General features: G+C 39.7%; 2 protein-coding genes across 5 annotated transcripts; one reads left to right on the top strand and one right to left on the bottom strand.

Annotated features, from left to right (window-relative positions):
* The first annotated feature begins 237 nt into the window (after positions 1-237).
* slc25a18 (solute carrier family 25 member 18) lies at positions 238-10,830 on the top strand. Of its 2 annotated transcripts, none has more exons than XM_084733399.1 (10): positions 238-2,024; positions 3,185-3,571; positions 3,791-3,913; positions 5,341-5,396; positions 5,623-5,713; positions 6,531-6,646; positions 6,936-7,143; positions 8,164-8,327; positions 9,174-9,249; positions 9,349-10,830. In XM_084733399.1, the coding sequence occupies exons 2-10, from the start codon at positions 3,552-3,554 to the stop codon at positions 9,488-9,490; spliced, it is 996 nt and encodes a 331-aa protein (XP_084589525.1). In that variant the 5' UTR covers positions 238-2,024; positions 3,185-3,551; the 3' UTR covers positions 9,491-10,830. The 2 variants fall into 2 exon arrangements, with proteins under 2 accessions (XP_084589525.1, XP_084589526.1); XM_084733400.1 differs by lacking the exon at positions 238-2,024 and adding an exon at positions 2,057-2,820.
* Positions 6,648-16,795, bottom strand: atp6v1e1a (ATPase H+ transporting V1 subunit E1a). Of its 3 annotated transcripts, none has more exons than XM_084733402.1 (9): positions 16,608-16,795; positions 16,085-16,150; positions 15,879-15,988; positions 15,330-15,396; positions 14,569-14,658; positions 14,398-14,466; positions 14,196-14,290; positions 13,935-14,022; positions 6,648-7,134 (listed from the first exon to the last, which is right to left on the bottom strand). In XM_084733402.1, the coding sequence occupies exons 1-9, from the start codon at positions 16,638-16,640 to the stop codon at positions 7,114-7,116; spliced, it is 639 nt and encodes a 212-aa protein (XP_084589528.1). In that variant the 5' UTR covers positions 16,641-16,795; the 3' UTR covers positions 6,648-7,113. The 3 variants fall into 3 exon arrangements, with proteins under 3 accessions (XP_084589528.1, XP_084589527.1, XP_084589529.1); XM_084733401.1 differs by lacking the exon at positions 6,648-7,134 and adding an exon at positions 10,831-11,739 and having other exon boundaries at positions 16,608-16,793; XM_084733403.1 differs by lacking the exons at positions 6,648-7,134; positions 16,085-16,150 and adding an exon at positions 10,831-11,739.
* Positions 16,796-17,917: the final 1,122 nt, after the last annotated feature.

Genomic DNA, 17,917 nt, shown 5'->3' with positions numbered 1-17,917 from the left:
TTTTGATTTGAAGGCTGGCGCAACTCTGTAGCACCACAATGCTTCATTATAGTAGTGTGTGTCATTTTACCCTCAACACTGCCAACCTAAGGCCCCGTGGCCAATAGAGATAAACGGTGGGTAAACTGACTCAAGTTTGTTTACAACTGCAGTACACCCCATGTGCAGTGGAGGGTCAAGACTACACAGATTTTCCCTCAAAATGCAGACAACTCCACATGACTACATTGCTCAGTCCCATGTCAGCTTGTGATGTTGCTAGGCGACGGAGATATCCGATGACTTTCAGAGTAAAATTGAGCTATATGGGGATGTTTAACATTCAACTGAAAAGTTGGTTGCTGAAAAAAAAAATTAGGGATGCTTTTGTGAGCTTACTGCATTTTTACATGCTGGCTTACTATTCTTCTCCTTAAATAAGTTAACTTAATTTTATCAAGAAGGCTCCCTACTGAATGTAATTAATATTTCATTCATTACGTTTTTTCCGTTTATTCTGGTTTTGATCTTACTATTATGAGCAGTAACCCTGGCAATGTTGGTGGCCCATTGAAATACAAACCCCAAAGAAGAGCTGTGCAGTTAGATTATTAGCACAAACAGTGGGGGTAAATAGAGCAGCTGTTAACTCCTTCTGAGAGTGTGAACAATTATCTGTCTTAATGGAGTGAGCAAAATGGTCAGATTGCCATTCATTCCCAGTTACATTTACACTGATGGTAATTTTCAAGGCTCCAGTGCACTTGACTTGAAAGACCTTGGAGTTTGAGAGAGGTCCAGAGATACTATAGCAAATACATCCATACATGCACAGTGAATCAAAATCAACCAATGTAGGGGCCATATTTTACCTATTACAATAAAATTTAATTGCATTGTACAGCTAGAGGAGATACATTTTGTCTATGAACTACACATTAATATGTAGTATAAAAGACTGACTGCTGATGTTTCATGTATTTTTAATACATTTTTATAGTCAAAGTCTATTCTGCTATGTCTTTTTTCTCTACTAGCATTTTAACGGCCAATAAAGAAGTCCTTTTATACCCTCAGTCCAAATGTTAAGAACAGTCTTCCATTGCAAAAGAGGCATGGACAATTCTGTGCTGGCAGCTGACCCTCCTGGTTGGAAATAGAGACAGACACTCTTTCACCTAGATGAAAATTTGCTACTTATTGATATACTTGCAACAAGAAGTTTTCTATTTTCACCACAAATAATATTATTTTTTAACAGTGTAAGTGCTTCAAATGTGAAAACCAAGTTAGAAAATAGAGATAGAATAGATAAAATGGAATAGAAAATAAGATTTGCCCTGCCGATGAGAGAAATAATCACAGATAGTAATTGTTTTTTCCATTAAAAGGAATCAATACATCAATCAATACTCATGAAAAATACTTTAGTGGCAATGAGTGGTTGCTCTGGTAGTCACATGTTCTTTTTGTTGATGTCCTTATATAACCCTCGTCTTTTAATTACATTCCTCTACATTTTTTTGGTTTCCAAATAATAAAATGTCCCAGGCACTGATGATGATATTGGTACATTACTGTTACCTTGGTAGTAATTGTAAGTCTGTGAACATTTGTGGAATTCAATGTGGCTAGAGGTATTATGTAATGGCAGGACTATTGAATGGAGAGCTCATTCCTGATGGGCAGCCCTTTTTGCTGTTCATGTTGTACAGACATTCTCAGAAATAAGAAACACTGAGTTATGATTATCGCTGTTTGTCCCTGTTGTGTCTCTTACGTGTGTTGTGGCAGCGGCTCCACAGGCATGAGTTTATGTCGAGTTGTGTTAGTGCAGAGCTGGGTTGCTGGGGCTATGTCACACAGGGAGTCACCACGAGAGGGAGGGACTTAGGCAGCAGGACAATGCTGGTGTTTGTGCAACGGCCCCTGAGTGGCGGCTGGCTCTCTCAGATTGCTCTCGCTTGACTACCATTGCTGCACGCATTGTTGAAGTGAAAGGAAAGTGGACAGCTTGATCCTGTCTGTGGGATGCACCGGCAGAGGTAAGACCCCCATTCCCCACTGCTATATCTCATGTGAAGGAAGAAAATTAAGTTTTTTGAAAGCTGTCTCATGGGGGCTTGTGCTGTGTGAGCTGTGCGAGCAAGGGGTGTTCTAGTGCAGTTTTTTAGGGGAAACAGAGATCTGGGAGCTGGAGGTTGGCTTGGGGTGAGGCACCCTTGTCTGTGTTTTGGCAGGGTCACTACTGTGTGTGAATGGAACTGAGCTGAAAGAAAGTTTCACAGAAAGAGGCTCAGTGAAAGGCATGTGTAGAATGTGACTGGGATCAAGCAATCGAAAGGACAGAGTATGAAGGGGACAGAGACAGAAAAAATATTGGGAGATGAAAATCTTGATATGATGGAAAATTACATCAAAAGATATAAATTAAGATGAGAAGATACACCAAGCAATAACTGATAGTTTCTGTAAAGACGTGCAAGGATAGAGTGAAGGTTTACAGTGGTAAAAATAGAGACTGAATGGAGGTGGAGAGATTAAGAGAGAGATTAATTAGGGAGCTGAGGGACGGGGGAAGTCAGGAAGGGAAAAGGCAGAAAAAGAATGGAAGAAACAGCATATAATGTAGAAAAGTAAGAACTATGAGCAACAGATAAGGTTTGAATGGCATTTGTACTACCTGTGATACACACTTCTTAGGCGAGACTGCAAACTATTGTACTTCCAGAACCAAAAAAGAAAGAAAAAACCTTGTCAAACAAATTCTCCAACTTCCATTCAAATCTCCTTTTCAGTCTTTTGTAAATGCTGGATTCCAAATGCGGTAAAAGAATACCGGTAAGCCCCTCATTTTCAGTTCTGCCCTCCTTGCTAGATCAAATACTCTTATCCCTTTTAGCTGGCAGATTAGGGAGACTCAAGATGTTCTGTCTCAGTGTGGTAGTCCTGGCATATGCTGCTATTCACATTTATGAATGACTAAATCTGGATTTTATAGACTCTGATAGTTAATGTGAGGTGTGTCAATCCTCCGTCACCAAACCTTCATCTCATAACGCCATCACAAATGTCCATTCACTGGGGCTTTGAGAGAGAGAATACTTAGGTGTCACATAGAATAGAGAAACAACGGTCTCACTTGTGCTCTTTAGAATTATTTAATCCACATTAACTGCCTGTGTTTTGTGTTTTGTGTTTCCAGGCAAGGGGAGAGAGACAGGGTTTCAGTGTGAGGTACAGCAGAGCAGAAAGGCTGGCCAGAAGACACAGATCAAACAGCGGTGGTTTTGGCCACGACAGAAAGAAGGCTGTCCATCCTTGCTGCACCAGGGAGAAGAAGAAGAAGAGGAAGGCGGTCTGGTGCTGCCACATTAACAGAAGCAGTGAGCCGTATTTGTGGCGTGGGAGGGAAGGTGAGAGTTGAGCTGTGGTGACAACAATTCGGGCTGTGTTCCAAAGTCTGAGAGGGAAGGGGAAGAGGAAAAGTAAGACGAAGAAGAGGAGGAGTAGGTGGAGGAGGAGGAGGAGGAGGAGAGGAGGAGTGGGCCTGGAGCCCAGACACAAGCAGGATGGCGGAAAAGAAAGTTAGGTAAGTTCTCTTTACTTCGTTTGTTTAACTTAATGAAGATGGGTCAAAATGTATTCAAGTGAAGCAGCAGCTGTATTAATGTCTCTTATTGTTTGTATATGTTTATCTTATTTTTGTCCATGAATGGATGTGTCATTTGCATGGCTTATGTTGGTGACTACGTTTACATTGGTCTGTGCACGCATGTGTGCGTGTGTGTCTATGTTGATCCCTTCACAGCCTCCCTGCTAAGCTGATTAATGGGGGCGTGGCAGGCCTGGTTGGTGTGACATGTGTATTTCCTATTGACCTGGCTAAGACCCGCCTACAGAACCAGCAGGGCGTCCAAGTCTACAAAGGAATGTGAGTAGTGCTCCCCTGGCCCGAGTTAACCTCCTACTGTTATTGATCTACCACATACAAACATAAGAGCTTTCACATTACTGCAGTTTTTGCCAATTAATGACTTTTCCTTCCTAATTGCTTTTATGAGAAAAAGGTTATATATTCATTTTTATCTTTAAGTTAGGGAATGGATACAGACTACTCCTTTTTTGCGAGCAAATGTTTTCAAAACCAGTGTCAGTCTCTAAACCATGAAACCATTTCAAAATATCTGCTGATGATGAATGGTGCCCTGGTTAACAGCATCCTCTAATTTGAGCTACAAACAAGTCTGAATTATTTTGATTATGTCGACTAACATACTTTTCCACTGAATCTCCAAGGGTGGAGCAGCACAGTTAAACACTCTCTTCCCATATTTGGTGCAGTGTTTTGGGCAGTTAGTACAAAACTCAGTCTTGTGATCATATTAGAGGAAGGGCTGTATACAGTGTGTGTTTTGATGGACTGCCTTGGTAACGTTTAATTGTGGATTGTATTAACTCATTTATTCAAAAATCTGACAAAGGAGTGCACTAAAACCTTTTTCACATTCATCTGCTTCGGTCTGTGTTGTCGTTTTAGTCTGGAAACAAAAACAAGAGCCGCAGAGAAAAAGACAGTGTCCTTAAGAGACCCTGCATTTTCAACTGCGCACATCTGGTGGGCATCAATACTGCCGGCTGATTGGGCGTGGCCATCCTGTGTTCAAACATTTTAGACTGTGGTTTTCCACTATGAGTCAGAGATGGGAAATAGCTTGGTTAATTTGCTTCCTTCAAGGCCCAATTGCATGGTTGGATTTTTTCTGCTCTTTGCAAAGGAAAAAAAGAGAATTTCAGCACAACAGCTCATACAGTTCACTGACGCCACAAGCCTCTGTCCAGTCTGTTGGTCAGCTGAAAAATGCTAATGAAATTACCTAAATGTCTATTGGTAGTTAAAATGTTAGTTTGGGTTTCTTTCAAGTGGGTGTTTTAAAGGGTTTGTTTGGAGTCACCGAAGTCACATAATAACAAACTAACCAATCAAGACAGCAGTAGACCAGCAACTCATCTGTTCTGCAAAGTACTGTTTTTGCAAAATGAGTGTGGTTGCTTTGGAGAGTGATATTTGGCCTATACAACAATGGTTTCCCATTGGCTGATGGCAAGGTAAAGCAGTAAAAATATTCTTAGTATATTATAAACTACTGATTGTTTTAGGTTGTTTTTTTTTATGCTCACTGATTAGCTTCTACACTGGTGCTCCTGCTGCTTCTCCAAACTAGGGCCATGCCAACCACCATCTACTGTACCTCATGAAACCCCACTTCAAAAAATCCAAACTATGAACACTGTGATGGTGTATTCTGATTGTACAAGAAACAGACAAAATGTCAATTGTTTTCTTTTTTTTCTTTAAAGGCTGGACTGCCTGGCAAAGACAGTTCGCTCAGAGGGCTATTTTGGATGCTACAGAGGTATTCTTTGCGTTTCTAATCCATGTGGCAAACAACACTATAAGCACGCTTTACTATAAGCTTAATCCAGCCACCTACGCTGCTGTTTCGCCTGTGATCCCTCAGTCTTTTTTATCGTAATAACCAGTGTCTACTGCTATTAGCCCATGGTGGTGAGCCATAAGCTGCTGTATAGGTTGGTTCTATTTGTGTGCCTCAGTGGAAACTGTTCCTTGTCCCCGTCCAGGTGCAGCTGTGAACCTCACTCTGGTCACACCAGAAAAAGCCATCAAGCTGGCTGCCAATGATGTCTTCAGACAGAAGCTCTCTAAGGATGGGTACACTGATTTTTGTCTTTCAATGATATAATGACACATACATTAATATTAAATAATATTAGATTTGAAAAAGTGGCCGAGGATATTACAATTTCTTTTGGTAACTGTTGCTTTATGCCACGACCAAGGTGACGCCATCATGTATTAGCTCCTGTTAATATCTGGAATAAAAGTGCAGTTTTTAATTTGAAGTTCTTTTAGCTAATTTGTACTAAATGAAATTGCATTTGTTTTGTTCAGCATGGAACCTGGCATGTTAATTTTAGCTTTAAAGGAGCAATATGTGGCATTTTGCATCTCAAAAAACGAATACTCCAGTCCAAATAGTAAGTTGAGTATTTCAACTTGACAGGTTTCCATAATCACTGATAACACATGATGGTCATTTTATTACATTACATTAAATATATTGCATATTTCTCCCTTAAGTAACTTCATTATTGTGACTGGATGCCTGCATTAAATCAGTATCAATACGAAATACCAATTCAGAATATTTGTTCATTAAGAAATAGAAATATGAATTATTACTTAGAAGAGAAACAAAACCTCAGCTGAACTAAAACAAACATTTCGTGGGTTTTAAAATGTGTGTTTTCAATGTTGACTTTAGACCCTTAGACTGATTAGTGTAATTTACCAAAGAAAGAGAGAATATAGTGTTCAGATGTATAATTCATTGAGTGCCTTACCAATTCTAGCAAGTGAAACTCTTGTCAGGAATCTAAAAATCTCAACCAGTGTATTTAGAAATCAAGACAGAAGCTTACTCTTATAAATGCTGTATATCTGTTAATGACATCTGCTGTGTTTCCAGGCATTTGCCCCTGTGGGGGGAGGTACTCGCAGGGTGTGGGGCCGGGACCTGTCAGGTGGTAGTCACCACTCCCATGGAGATGCTTAAGATCCAGCTGCAGGATGCAGGAAGACTCGGTGAGTTAAGTCACTGGATTTAATGCTTCCAGTTTTTTGTACAAATACCAAGATGCAGTTTGTGAAAGTCAGAGATGTGCTGAAAACTTGAAAATCCAGAAAACTGCACTTTTCACATATTTATACTCAGATTGATTTGGCTTAAGTTTAGTCAAATACTGTGCCTCAAAGCAAAAACAAAAGTTTTGTCGTTATTTCAGAATCACAGAAAACACTCACGTGATGGCTGCACGATTACATTAGCCTTCATGTCCTTTCTAACCTGGGACAGTCTATGTTTGACTATCAGCTGCACAGAGGCCCGTTCCGACTCCAGCTCAGGCTGCTGCTGCTGCTGCTGCTGGTGCTGCTCCCAGTCCAGCTCCATCATTAGTGGCCCCGCCACCAGCGCGACCGAGTCCTCCACGTCGGCCCTCAGCCACCGGCATCACCGTGGAGCTGTTGAAGACTCGTGGACTGGCAGGCCTCTACAGGGGTGCAGCGGCCACCTTAATGAGGTCATACACACAAAGACATAAACACACACACTCACCCACTCACTCACAATATACATACAAACTTTTTTCTTTTTTCTTACAGAGAAATAAAATGTTATTTTCTGATGTTTCACAAGGGTTAGTGTGTGTGTATAGCTCAGCCCTGCAACTCTTAATACATCCATGAAAGAGATCAGAGGAGAGAGACAGGGACAACAATGTAACGTGGTCCATAGAGTCACAACCTCACTAACTGGGCCCTGTTATCAGCTGGGGCCTAAACACCACTGCTCAAAGGTTGAAACCCAGAAACAAGCTAAATAAGAACATACAGGCAGTGGGCAGGGTCTCACAGACACCACCACACACTTACAGTCAGTCATAAGTGATGATTGAGAGGGATTTATGACTCCATAGATTGTTTTTTTGTTTTTTTTTGTTAAATTCTGCACAGTATACCCTTCGTTTGCATGTATGTATGTATTTACTTGTAATGTTTTAAAATGGAAAGTACTGAAACAAAGGCAAACGACAGTGACATGCTGGGAAAGGAATGCTGTTCGTCATTTTCCATTCCTACATCTTCCACTGCTTGTTTCTGGTGTCCATAATAATTCATTACTTTCTTGACTCCTGGTGCTTTTCATACTTTGGTTTCATGTTGGAAATGTTTCAAAATATCAGGTACACAACCACATACAGCTGCTTGTGTTCTCCAGCCCTGCCTTTCCTCTCATTGAACTCTGTCACCACTACTTTACACAGCTGATTTGACATTGCATAACTCATACTGCATTTGTTGTATTTCCTGACACCTCTGCCAATCAACGCTGATCGATAGATTCCTGCGGCTATGTCTGGTTACTATACTGCAGTCGAATGGGGCCATGTATCTTTCTCTATCCCTGCCTCTCTCCTGTGGTTTCGTCCACTCCCACTTTTTCAGCCCATCCCATTTCTAACCTGTAATACACCCCCTCATTTTTAAAAAAAAATTTCATATCATCTCATCTGACCATTTTTCAAAATCATATTTTACAGGGATGTCCCGTTCTCAATGATCTACTTCCCGTTGTTTGCCAACCTAAATGCAATTGGCCAGGAAACAGTGGGTAATGTGCAGACCCGGTCACCATTCTGGCAGTCCTTTGTGGCAGGCTGCACTGCAGGCTCAGTGGCAGCTGTGGCTGTAACACCACTGGATGGTGAGTAGAAAGTCAGAGAGATGGCAGGACATGAGGTGGGGTGTGAATGGGGATTTTGTTACTCACAAAGATAGCAATCTTCACAATAATTCATTCCAATTACATTCTTTAAAGTGACTTCAAGGAACTTTTTTACTTTGATGATTTTGGAGGCCTCTGAGGACAAAAGCTGTGGGCAACTTTGCCTGGGAAAACACACACAAGCTCATTTCATCTGATTTCACAGAGAATCTGACCCTGTGGCAGCAGGGCTGGGAATCATTTAAAAAATAACAATACCTGTACCAATATTAATACCCGTTACCCATCATACCAATAGTGATGGAGTACTTCATTCTATACCTTTTTACCTTTTTTCAAAGGTTCTTCTTTATGAAGGATTCTTGTGGTGATTGGCTGTTGAGCAAAACCCTAAAAGTTTTTTTTCCAAATCTGGGTAACAAAAGGAACTGGGTTATTTCAATCGATACCCTAAAGGAATTAAGTATTGATATTCAGCCCTAGGTGGCAGGCATTAAAACAACAATACAGGACTTGAGATTTCAGACATTTTGTTATCATCATTATAATCTATATTATGATTTGTACTGCATTGTGTGGTTATTAGCAGAAAATTGTGCATATGTCATGAGGACATTACATAGTGAATTAATGTCCACACTCAGAATTTGGTGCAGTATACAGTGAATGAAGAGTCATTTCAGACACAGCCATTGTGTGGCATTATTGTCTCAAGTTCACTTTTTGACTTGTCTGCTTGTGTTGCCATTATGTTGTGATTGTTGCTTGTGGCCACTGTGTGCTTTGAATAGACATAATGATTCTGTGTTTTTAATGTTTGTATAGTTATAAAGACTCGCCTGCAGACCTTGCAAAAAGGTGAGGGGGAGGACACATACAGAGGAATTATTGACTGCACACGGTAAGATTTTCAAAATCTACAATAAAACACTTGTTGCCTTAATACACATAAGAGTAATGAGCCTTGTAACATTTTCTTCCTGTCTGTGTGCTTTTGCAGGCGCATCATGAGGCGGGAGGGCCCAGCAGCTTTCCTGAAGGGTGCAACATGTCGTGCTCTGGTCATAGCACCTCTTTTTGGCATTGCACAGGGGGTCTACTTTCTTGGGGTAGGGGAAGCGGTGCTAGGTTTGCTGGAATAGCAGCGTTCGGCATTGGTGGCGGTGGTTGTTTTATCTCTGTACAGATAATTTGCTGCTTTAATCCGCAGCAAATGACAACTGAGTGAACGGTGAATACAGACAGAGGGAAATACAGCCACTAACCAAAGGCACAGGAATGCTCTAGGATATGAAGAGGCTCCATTTACTAATACATGGACCAACGGGTTCAACACTAATCATGTTTCTCTAGGTTTTTACATGCTGTCAGCAGGGTTCCGTAGGTTAAACAGGGTCCTGTGTATGTGTGTGACTAATCTGAGGGTATGTGTCCCAAGTTGTCTGGGTTATCCCCGTGTGCTTGCTGCAATATGTCTGGGGCTGTTCCTCTCACCTGGGAGAGATTATTCTGTCTGGTTAAGAGAGAGCTGCTGTATGGTGTTTGAGGCTGCTAACTAAAATGCCTACCGACAAAGAACTGTGCATCATCCTATGTAAGTGACAAATTCCCCTTTCAATATTTATCAAAAGCTCATATTGCAGAACATTTGATGTCATCAGAGTCTGAACTGGGTATTTAGCTCGACTCCAAATGCCAATTATTTAGATTTCAATCGTTGATGCGTTTCTCTAGAAAAGGAGCTTGATCTCCTTCTGCCTACCCTGTTATGCATTCCTCCTACTCCATCCGTGTGGTGCAAGTTGTAATCTTGGATCCCTTCACTGGATTGGGAGGTGCTGCCTGCCAGTGTCTCTAAGGTCATTTGTTAATCTGATGGTAATGCTTTAATCCCTGTATTAGTGTACAATATACCCTAACACACAGCTCACTTCCTGCCTAAAGGCCACAGGTTAGACTGCTGGGCCACTGTCTCGTAGCCTTGACTTCCTCTTCTCCACAGCTTGGGAGGGTTTAAATAAACCTGTGAGAAGCCTAGGGCTGATTTTACTGCTTAGTTACACATAAAACAATATGTTGCTTCAACTGATGTGCGCACAATAACTAAAAAATGCAATTAAAGCCTTATCAATGCTGAGAGTTTCTAAAGCATCAAAACTGTAAGTCTTAAATGAATTCAGTGGAATTGGTGGTGTTGAAACATTGATTTGGTACTTGAGTCCAACTTAGCGAGGACAATTCTATTTGTTAGACCCATGGAGGGAGTATGGCACCTTGTCTTGCCAACTGTTTGCCATTACTTAAGTCCACTGGGTGGCACTAAAAGCTTTGTTTTGTTTTGTTTTTTACATTTTTAATGCAAGACACATTTTGATGTGGCTAGTGTACCTAGGCTACTACATTTTCCTCATTGTAGAGTGAACATAGCCTGAGTAAACTGTTTGTTTACAAGCTGTAAATAAAGATATCTCATTCATGCTGATTTCTCTGTGTCACACACGTTTATTTCTTTGGTTTTTTTAAGCTAAGAGCTTCAGAAAAATGGTAAACTTTTGTTGTCCACAGCAAACACAGTAAAAGGTCCAGTGTGTGAGATTTTGGGGGATTTTTTTTTGGGCAGAAACTGATTAATGTAGTCATCGTATGTTAACAACAGAATGAGCCGTTCATATCTACAGAGCCGATCCTTTTCCATAGAGGTCGTCGTGTTGTACTGGCATGATTCTACAATAGCCCAGATTATACAAGCCAACACTGGCTGTAGATATTTTTCAGGAGTTTCATAGCCATCTTAGGTTCTCTTTCACACTTGGAAGAGAAGAGTGAGACAAAGTGTTTGCAATCTGCTACCTCACTGCTAAATGCCACAAAAGTCCTACACACTGGTCCTTTAAAAAATATTTGGCAAACATACCAGACAATAAACCTCATTATAAAGTGTAGTCTCTAAAAAGCGTAGACTAAATACGTGAATGTGTATCTTTGGTGACTTAAGTATGCAGCTTAGATTACTTTAATCAAGTAGTAGAGCAACAGATTTCCCAAAACAACTGAAGGAATATATATTTACAGACACATTGCAATTTTAATCAGCCCTGTAGACTGTAGATTGATGGCACTTAAACATGAAGTGCACTTGTAGTGATTATTCTGTCCATTAGTTAAAAAAATAAAAAGCTATATGAACACATCCGTAGCATTAAGTAAATTTGTGTTTTCTTTGACCCTTGATGGTTGGGTGATCCACAGACTCTTGCTCACTCTGAGGATGGTCTGCAGTCACCTTAAATAACCAGCCATGTTCGCACTGCTCTCCTCAAATCCACCATTAATCCATGAACTTGCGGTTGGGATTGGCACCAAACAAGTTTACTCTGATCTCAGGCATCATCTGTGAGGTGTAAAGTCAGGATACAAATAAGTACACACAAGAAGCTACAAGGAAAAACTTGAATGATAAATTGCTGATGGAAATATGTGGAGAAACATGAGAAATGTTTTAATATGTCTTTCTTTTTTCTTACATGGACATCAATAGAGATGATCTAATAATATAGCTAATAATGGTATCTCTTTTTCTAAAAGGCAAACAAAAAAAATAAAAGGATGTGTTGCAGATTTAAACATGCTGTCACTCTGTTGGGGATGTACTGATGGAAGAAAACAATAGAAATAATGTTGTTGCTTATACTGTCTTGCGACTGGTTGCACACATGGCCATGAGGGGGGTTTGTCCTGTTTGTAAAGTTCCTCTGCTTATTTCTACCTTCACAAAATGTATTTTCTATGTATTGTGAAAAAACAGAGAATGGCTCAGGCCTTGCACATCTCTTCTTTTGACCCGAGTCTCCCTACGTTCTCTGTGGATGATGCTGGCAACACAATAAAGTTAAGTATTAAATTGTTAAAACTCAAGTTTATGATGTGCACACATTTTTACATTTGTCTTTGGTTTGTGCAGATATAAGGTTTATTAAATAATAAACTAACTAATTTGTTTTGTTTTTAGAGGATGCCTACATAGAGGCAATGCTCTTGTCTGCACCTGCAGCTGTGTGTAGGAAGCACAAACCATTTGGGAGCAATACTCAAAACAAATTCTTCTGAACTGTGAAGGTTCCTCTGAAGGAACAGAGAATAAATATATCAAGTTTCATTGTGTACAAAAGCTAAACAGTAATGACTGTTATTAGTTAGTGATGCTCACCTTCATCCAAAATCCAATTAAAAATAAGAATGAGCATTTGCACATTCTTAAAACGATTACTCAATGAAGTAACACCCAATTAAAAATATGGTTAGACTTGTATGTAGCAGGACAGTGAATACATTTACATGCACAAAGTATTATGCTTTTTGAACAAGGCTATTGAAAATGAATCTTACACTAAAATTCTTGATTATATTGAACTGTGCATTGTCCAATTCTGGAAAAATGCAACGGCTTAAGCTGGTTGAGCCATTTTGGCTGGCAGTCGCTCAGTCCATAGGGACTTAGCTTGGGAACCGGAGAGCCGCCAGTTCAAGTCCAGCATGGACTGATGTACAGAGCATGGACTAGTAGCTGGAGAGGTGCCAGTGAGCATGGCACTGAACCCCTAACTGCTCGGGGCGCCTGACTATATGTATGTAAATGTATGTATATGTATGTGTGCAGCCCCTCACTCTGACATATCTCCGCTGCATGTCTATAGGCCCTGTTTGTGCATGTGTGTGTATAAAAATTACAACAGAGAGAAAATGTAATTTCCCCTGGGCATTAATAAAGTATGCCTTCTTCTTTGCTTCACTGGATCAAAATTGTATTTTTTCAGTTTTCCACTGTAGGCAGACTTGATAAACTGTGCAAACACAGTCTACAACGCAGGAGGACGTGTGCCACAAACTGAAGTAAAACCCCCATTTAAGATGCATATTCTGAATGTGTTGTACACATGTCCAAAGAATGCTCCTAAACCCTGAACCAGTGTATCCTCAATGTCAGTAACACTTCATCATTAATAAATTATTTTATTATTATTTTATTATTGTTATTTTCTTGATAAAAATGATATAATGACAATGTTTGATAATTATTACATTTTATATATTGTTTAATCATTTGTTAGTGTAATAGAAAATAGCTCATATATAAACTATATATTGTATAGCTAATAATAGACGATAACCAACACATTTCAATAGTAAAGATTTGATTACATTACATTATTAATTATTTCATTTTTTTAAACAGTGAAATGATGATGGTTGAAATAAAGTATTAACCAAATTACTTAAGCAAAACATGCTGATTTCAGAATAAGGCCTAATTGAGAATATCCAAATGGAGTATATTGTTCACAAGACCTATATTACATTTAGAACACCATCATACTCTAAATAATAGTGGAAAATGAGTGTGCACATAAACGTAGTCACTGTTGCCTGAATTATGTTCACTATCAACCCTTCTTTAGGATATTCAGCTCACTGGAGGACCCAGTGGCCTGTGCTGCCCTCCACAGGCAAACAGCAGGAACTACATTTAGTGTGGTACTAAGATCATAAATGATGATTTGAATTATGGATATATTATCATCACTTTACCTGTTTTGCTATAAGCTCTATCCTGCTCTCCAATGTGTTGGAAACCTTGATCTTTCCATTATCGTTGTATACTTCAACTCCTCCGCAGCTGTTAGAACAAAAAGTCAGACACTTACTGCAAATATGGTGGAACCAAAATCAACTTATGTAAGTCTTTCCCTCAACTTTTCCAATTACACTCACAATTTTAAAAAGTAATTTGACAATAACTTTAAAATTAAACCCTAAGAGTTGATGTTTAAACATGTTAAATCATCTTACATCTCTGACGGAAGAAAACGTTCCTGGTCAATTTTGACAACTATGTTGCTCTTTACTGCCTCTTTGTAGATAGGGATAGTCTTGTTAACCGCAGCCTGTCAAGCAATGCACATTTATGACACACAACATTACCAACAATCCTTTCTTAAACAAGCTATTACAATAACGATGAAATACAACAATACAATTAGCTCATCCTCACCTGAACCATCTCCACATCCTGCTGTCTGCAGCGAACGGTAACTTTAGGTTCCAGCAGTTGATAGAATCCCTGAACGTTAAAAAGGACAAACACAGAAAACATAGAGAACCAACTAACAAATCAGCTGTTAATTTAGCCATATCATCCAATGAGAACAGCTGGAGGTTTCACCTGAAGCACCAGGCCCTCCAGTAGGGTAGAGTATTTAGCAGGATCCTTGGCGATCTCTTCAAGTCTTTGACGGGCCTCATTCAACAAATCCTGAGACAAGAACACAGAGAGAAAACAGAAAAAAAGGCTTGTGATTTTACTGATTCATTTAGATTACTTCAGAGTAGGGCTTCACAATTAATTAAAAATCAAACCGATAATAAGGCCAAGTGCAATATCCAAATTGCAGAACCTGCAATTTTTTAAGAAAGGAAAAATGTTTTGCAAAAAAATAAAAAAAACCCGTAATGAATTACTGCCTAGAAAACATGTCTAGTACAGACACCAACAAATGTTACATCATCATAATTTCAACAGTTTTCTTTAGTGAAAACGAAAATTGTGATGCAAAATTATCATTCCTATTAATTGAATTCATGTTGTACTCACAAAATCTGTCAACATAATTGCAATAACATTTTTTTCCTATATTCTGCCCTACTTTAAAGTCATAAACTTAATGCCCACCTCTTATTCAGACACAGCAGAATCAGACAGCTACAAATTATAAAATGGTGAGACGAAACTCATCAGGAAAAATTAGACATCTAATTCAGGGGTAAACAGATCAAAAATAAGCACCCATGCACACAAGCCTAACTCATGAATGCAATCTAACCCCAGTAGTTATATCATATGCCTTTATTAATATGCTGAAGGTAAATTTGAGAAAAGTCTGTCAGTTGCGTAACACGAACTCAACATGTGAATATGTGTCTAACCGTGATCATGTCGTCACGGGCCTTCAGCACCTTCAGTCTGGCTTGGTTCATCAGGTTAGACATCTGGCTGAGAGAGTGGAGAGAAAAGTGAATTAATAACTTCGCTGCAGGAACGAACATGTAATATGGCACGCCTATGAAACAGCTGTTCTGCCTGATACCCAGTTCCCACAACACACTGATTTTAAGTCGCTTTTGCCACCACAACTGGATATTAAGAGGCCAATATGGCAACGTTTGTGCTAATAATTTTCATGTTAAGTGTTCAGGACCCAGAAAGGTGATGCAACTGTAAAGAGGAAACATTGAGTTTTATGGTTTAACCCCAACTGAGGAGACTAGGAGACAGCAAAGAAAAACGCAGCAAGGTAACAGTGCAACAAAGTGGTACAAAGACTTCCTGAGAGGAGAGATGCAACATAGCTGATAAAATTTGTTGACAGCCACTATTTTTGCTTGCTTGTTTGCCTCTCCATCTAAAGACCAGTCAAAAGTCTCGCACAATATAAGATAGTTTCCTAAACTGGCTACAGGCGACCAACGACTCACATTTTCTTATGCTGTTCAATCTGCTTCTCTTTCTTCTCATAGTACTCCATTATTTTCACCCGCTGAGTCTGCACCAGACGACCTTTCTCGATGTTGAACTCTTCCTCCGCCTGTAAACAGATGGGTATGACGAGGCAAGTGACTGGTCACTGCAGCAAAAATCCTGAGACTGACAGACTGATTTTTGACTGACTGACTTTAATTACCTTAGCATCAATTTCCTCAACTTTTTCTTTAGCCTCTTGCTCAATGAAGGCCATCATGTGCTTGATCTGCCACGAAAGACAAAAACAAAACAGTTCAAATTCAGATGTCTCAGGGTTTAGGGCTAATGTTGTATCAGTTTTCTAAATGCATGTATAAATCAGTTCATAACATTTCTTTCTAAAAACGTAAGGTTTGGAAACACTTTGAATAATCCCTTTACTCCAAACAGATGAAGCTGTCTAACTTGTACTCACTATCAAAGTTTGGTTTCAACTTTCCACGTGCTAATCTAATACAATTGTCAAGTGGCCGAAACTCAAATAAAGTAAATTTTAACATGAGCCAGGTTAGTAACAACCACAGACGTTAATGGCAGTCAGTGCAGAATAATGGTTTAGCTAAAATTTGCATGCGACAGTTGTTCAGGTTTTAGCCCGTTAGCCAGCATTACTTTTTGTTTTGTTTAGCTAACTTTAACTGTTACCTATAGTCACTAGGATAAATGTGGTTTAACTTTATTACCTGTTTCTGTACGTCAGCGTCGGTGAGCGCCATGTCTGCTCTTCACAATGTTTTCTTTCTATAAAGTCTGTAAAAACACGTCTTTCCGACCACTTGTACTGTTGAACAGATAGGACAAAATATTTTTTTTCTCCTCTTCTTCATGGGTCCACGGCGAGCTCGCAACACAAGACCGAACCGCACATCCGGTCACAACTTTCAAAATAAGAGACATATTCAGGCGGTGAAGTTCTTGGAATAGGGAACTGTGAGGGAACGGCGCATTTCCCCTCACAGTGTTTATGGCAAAACACACAGTGTTTTTATACAATTTAATATTAAAGTGCAAGCAGAATACTGGGTCAAGGTCTGTTTTGTATCACTTAGCTTATGACCGACGCCTCAGCAGAGGTCGAAGAATATATAGTAGAGGTGGCAAGTTGATTCTGTCGTTAGTTTAGTTTTAAAGATTTACAGTTATCCACCCATCCCATCAACCTTTTACAGTACTAATTCTACGGTATGAATAGCCTAGCTAGCAAAAAGTCTGTTCATGATTGGACTAGTATTATACTGCAAATCGCTTAAGTATTTAAAAAAACAACACAGAAAAAAAGAATACTGAGCATAATTTAGCTCTTTTGTTTTTTCTTTTGTTGTATTTATTGCACAAAAACCGTCATGGAATTACAGATTACATGATACAGATGGGATTACACATGCAATGAGAGCGTTTTATGTTGTAAAAATGAATACACACTGGTCTCTAGTTGTCAAAGCGCGTAACTACAGCTCTAAACTTTTATTTTGAATGTCATTACCGGAAGTGCTACATGCTGTTATGTCGAACTTGAACTACTAAAGCTGTAGTTGCTCAGTGAATCCAAAAGAGGTCAGTGCGCTAATTAAGGAAAATCCAAAACACACGTTGATGGTCCTGTCTCTAACTGCTGGGTTTTGATTGTGTATGACAGAGGAATGAAAAGCATCAGACAAGCAGGGATTTTTGGTTATGGGCTCTGAATTTTACTGGTGTCCGTGAACAGAGTACAGAAAATCCCACATCTCTCACCAAACACGCGTCAGACTGCTGAATAACTAATGAGTTACACAGGTGCAGTAGATTCCTGCAGCAGAACAGAGGAAACGCTCGATTTGCCCCCTTCTTGTCCCCTCTCTCTCTACCCCTTCCTCTCTATCTTCCCTGACGCCTCAACCTAGTCTAATAAGATAACTGACAGCTGCTGCGCAAGTGGCTGCACTCCCATGCGTGAGACACACCTCCGGAAATAGTCCTGGAAGAGAGACTGATTAGTAGGGGTTGCAAAATA

The sequence above is a fragment of the Lutjanus erythropterus genome, chromosome 13 (assembly GCF_056507025.1).
Source record: "Lutjanus erythropterus isolate fLutEry1 chromosome 13, fLutEry1.hap2, whole genome shotgun sequence".
In the NCBI taxonomy this organism is placed as follows: Eukaryota; Metazoa; Chordata; class Actinopteri; order Lutjaniformes; family Lutjanidae; genus Lutjanus; species Lutjanus erythropterus.
Note: the sequence above shows the minus strand (reverse complement) of the source record. Positions and strands in the feature narration are given on the sequence as shown.

Coding starts and splice junctions, on each gene's coding strand:
- atp6v1e1a (XM_084733401.1), bottom strand. CDS start 16,640: ATGGCGCTCACCGACGCTGACGTACAGAAACAG. Junction 15,989..16,084: donor TTGAGGAAATTGATGCTAAG/GTAATTAAAGTC, acceptor ATCTGTTTACAG/GCGGAGGAAGAGTTCAACAT. Junction 15,397..15,878: donor ATTGAACAGCATAAGAAAAT/GTGAGTCGTTGG, acceptor CCACTCTCTCAG/CCAGATGTCTAACCTGATGA.
- slc25a18 (XM_084733399.1), top strand. CDS start 3,552: ATGGCGGAAAAGAAAGTTAG. Junction 5,714..6,530: donor CAGAAGCTCTCTAAGGATGG/GTACACTGATTT, acceptor CTGTGTTTCCAG/GCATTTGCCCCTGTGGGGGG. Junction 7,144..8,163: donor GCAGCGGCCACCTTAATGAG/GTCATACACACA, acceptor CATATTTTACAG/GGATGTCCCGTTCTCAATGA.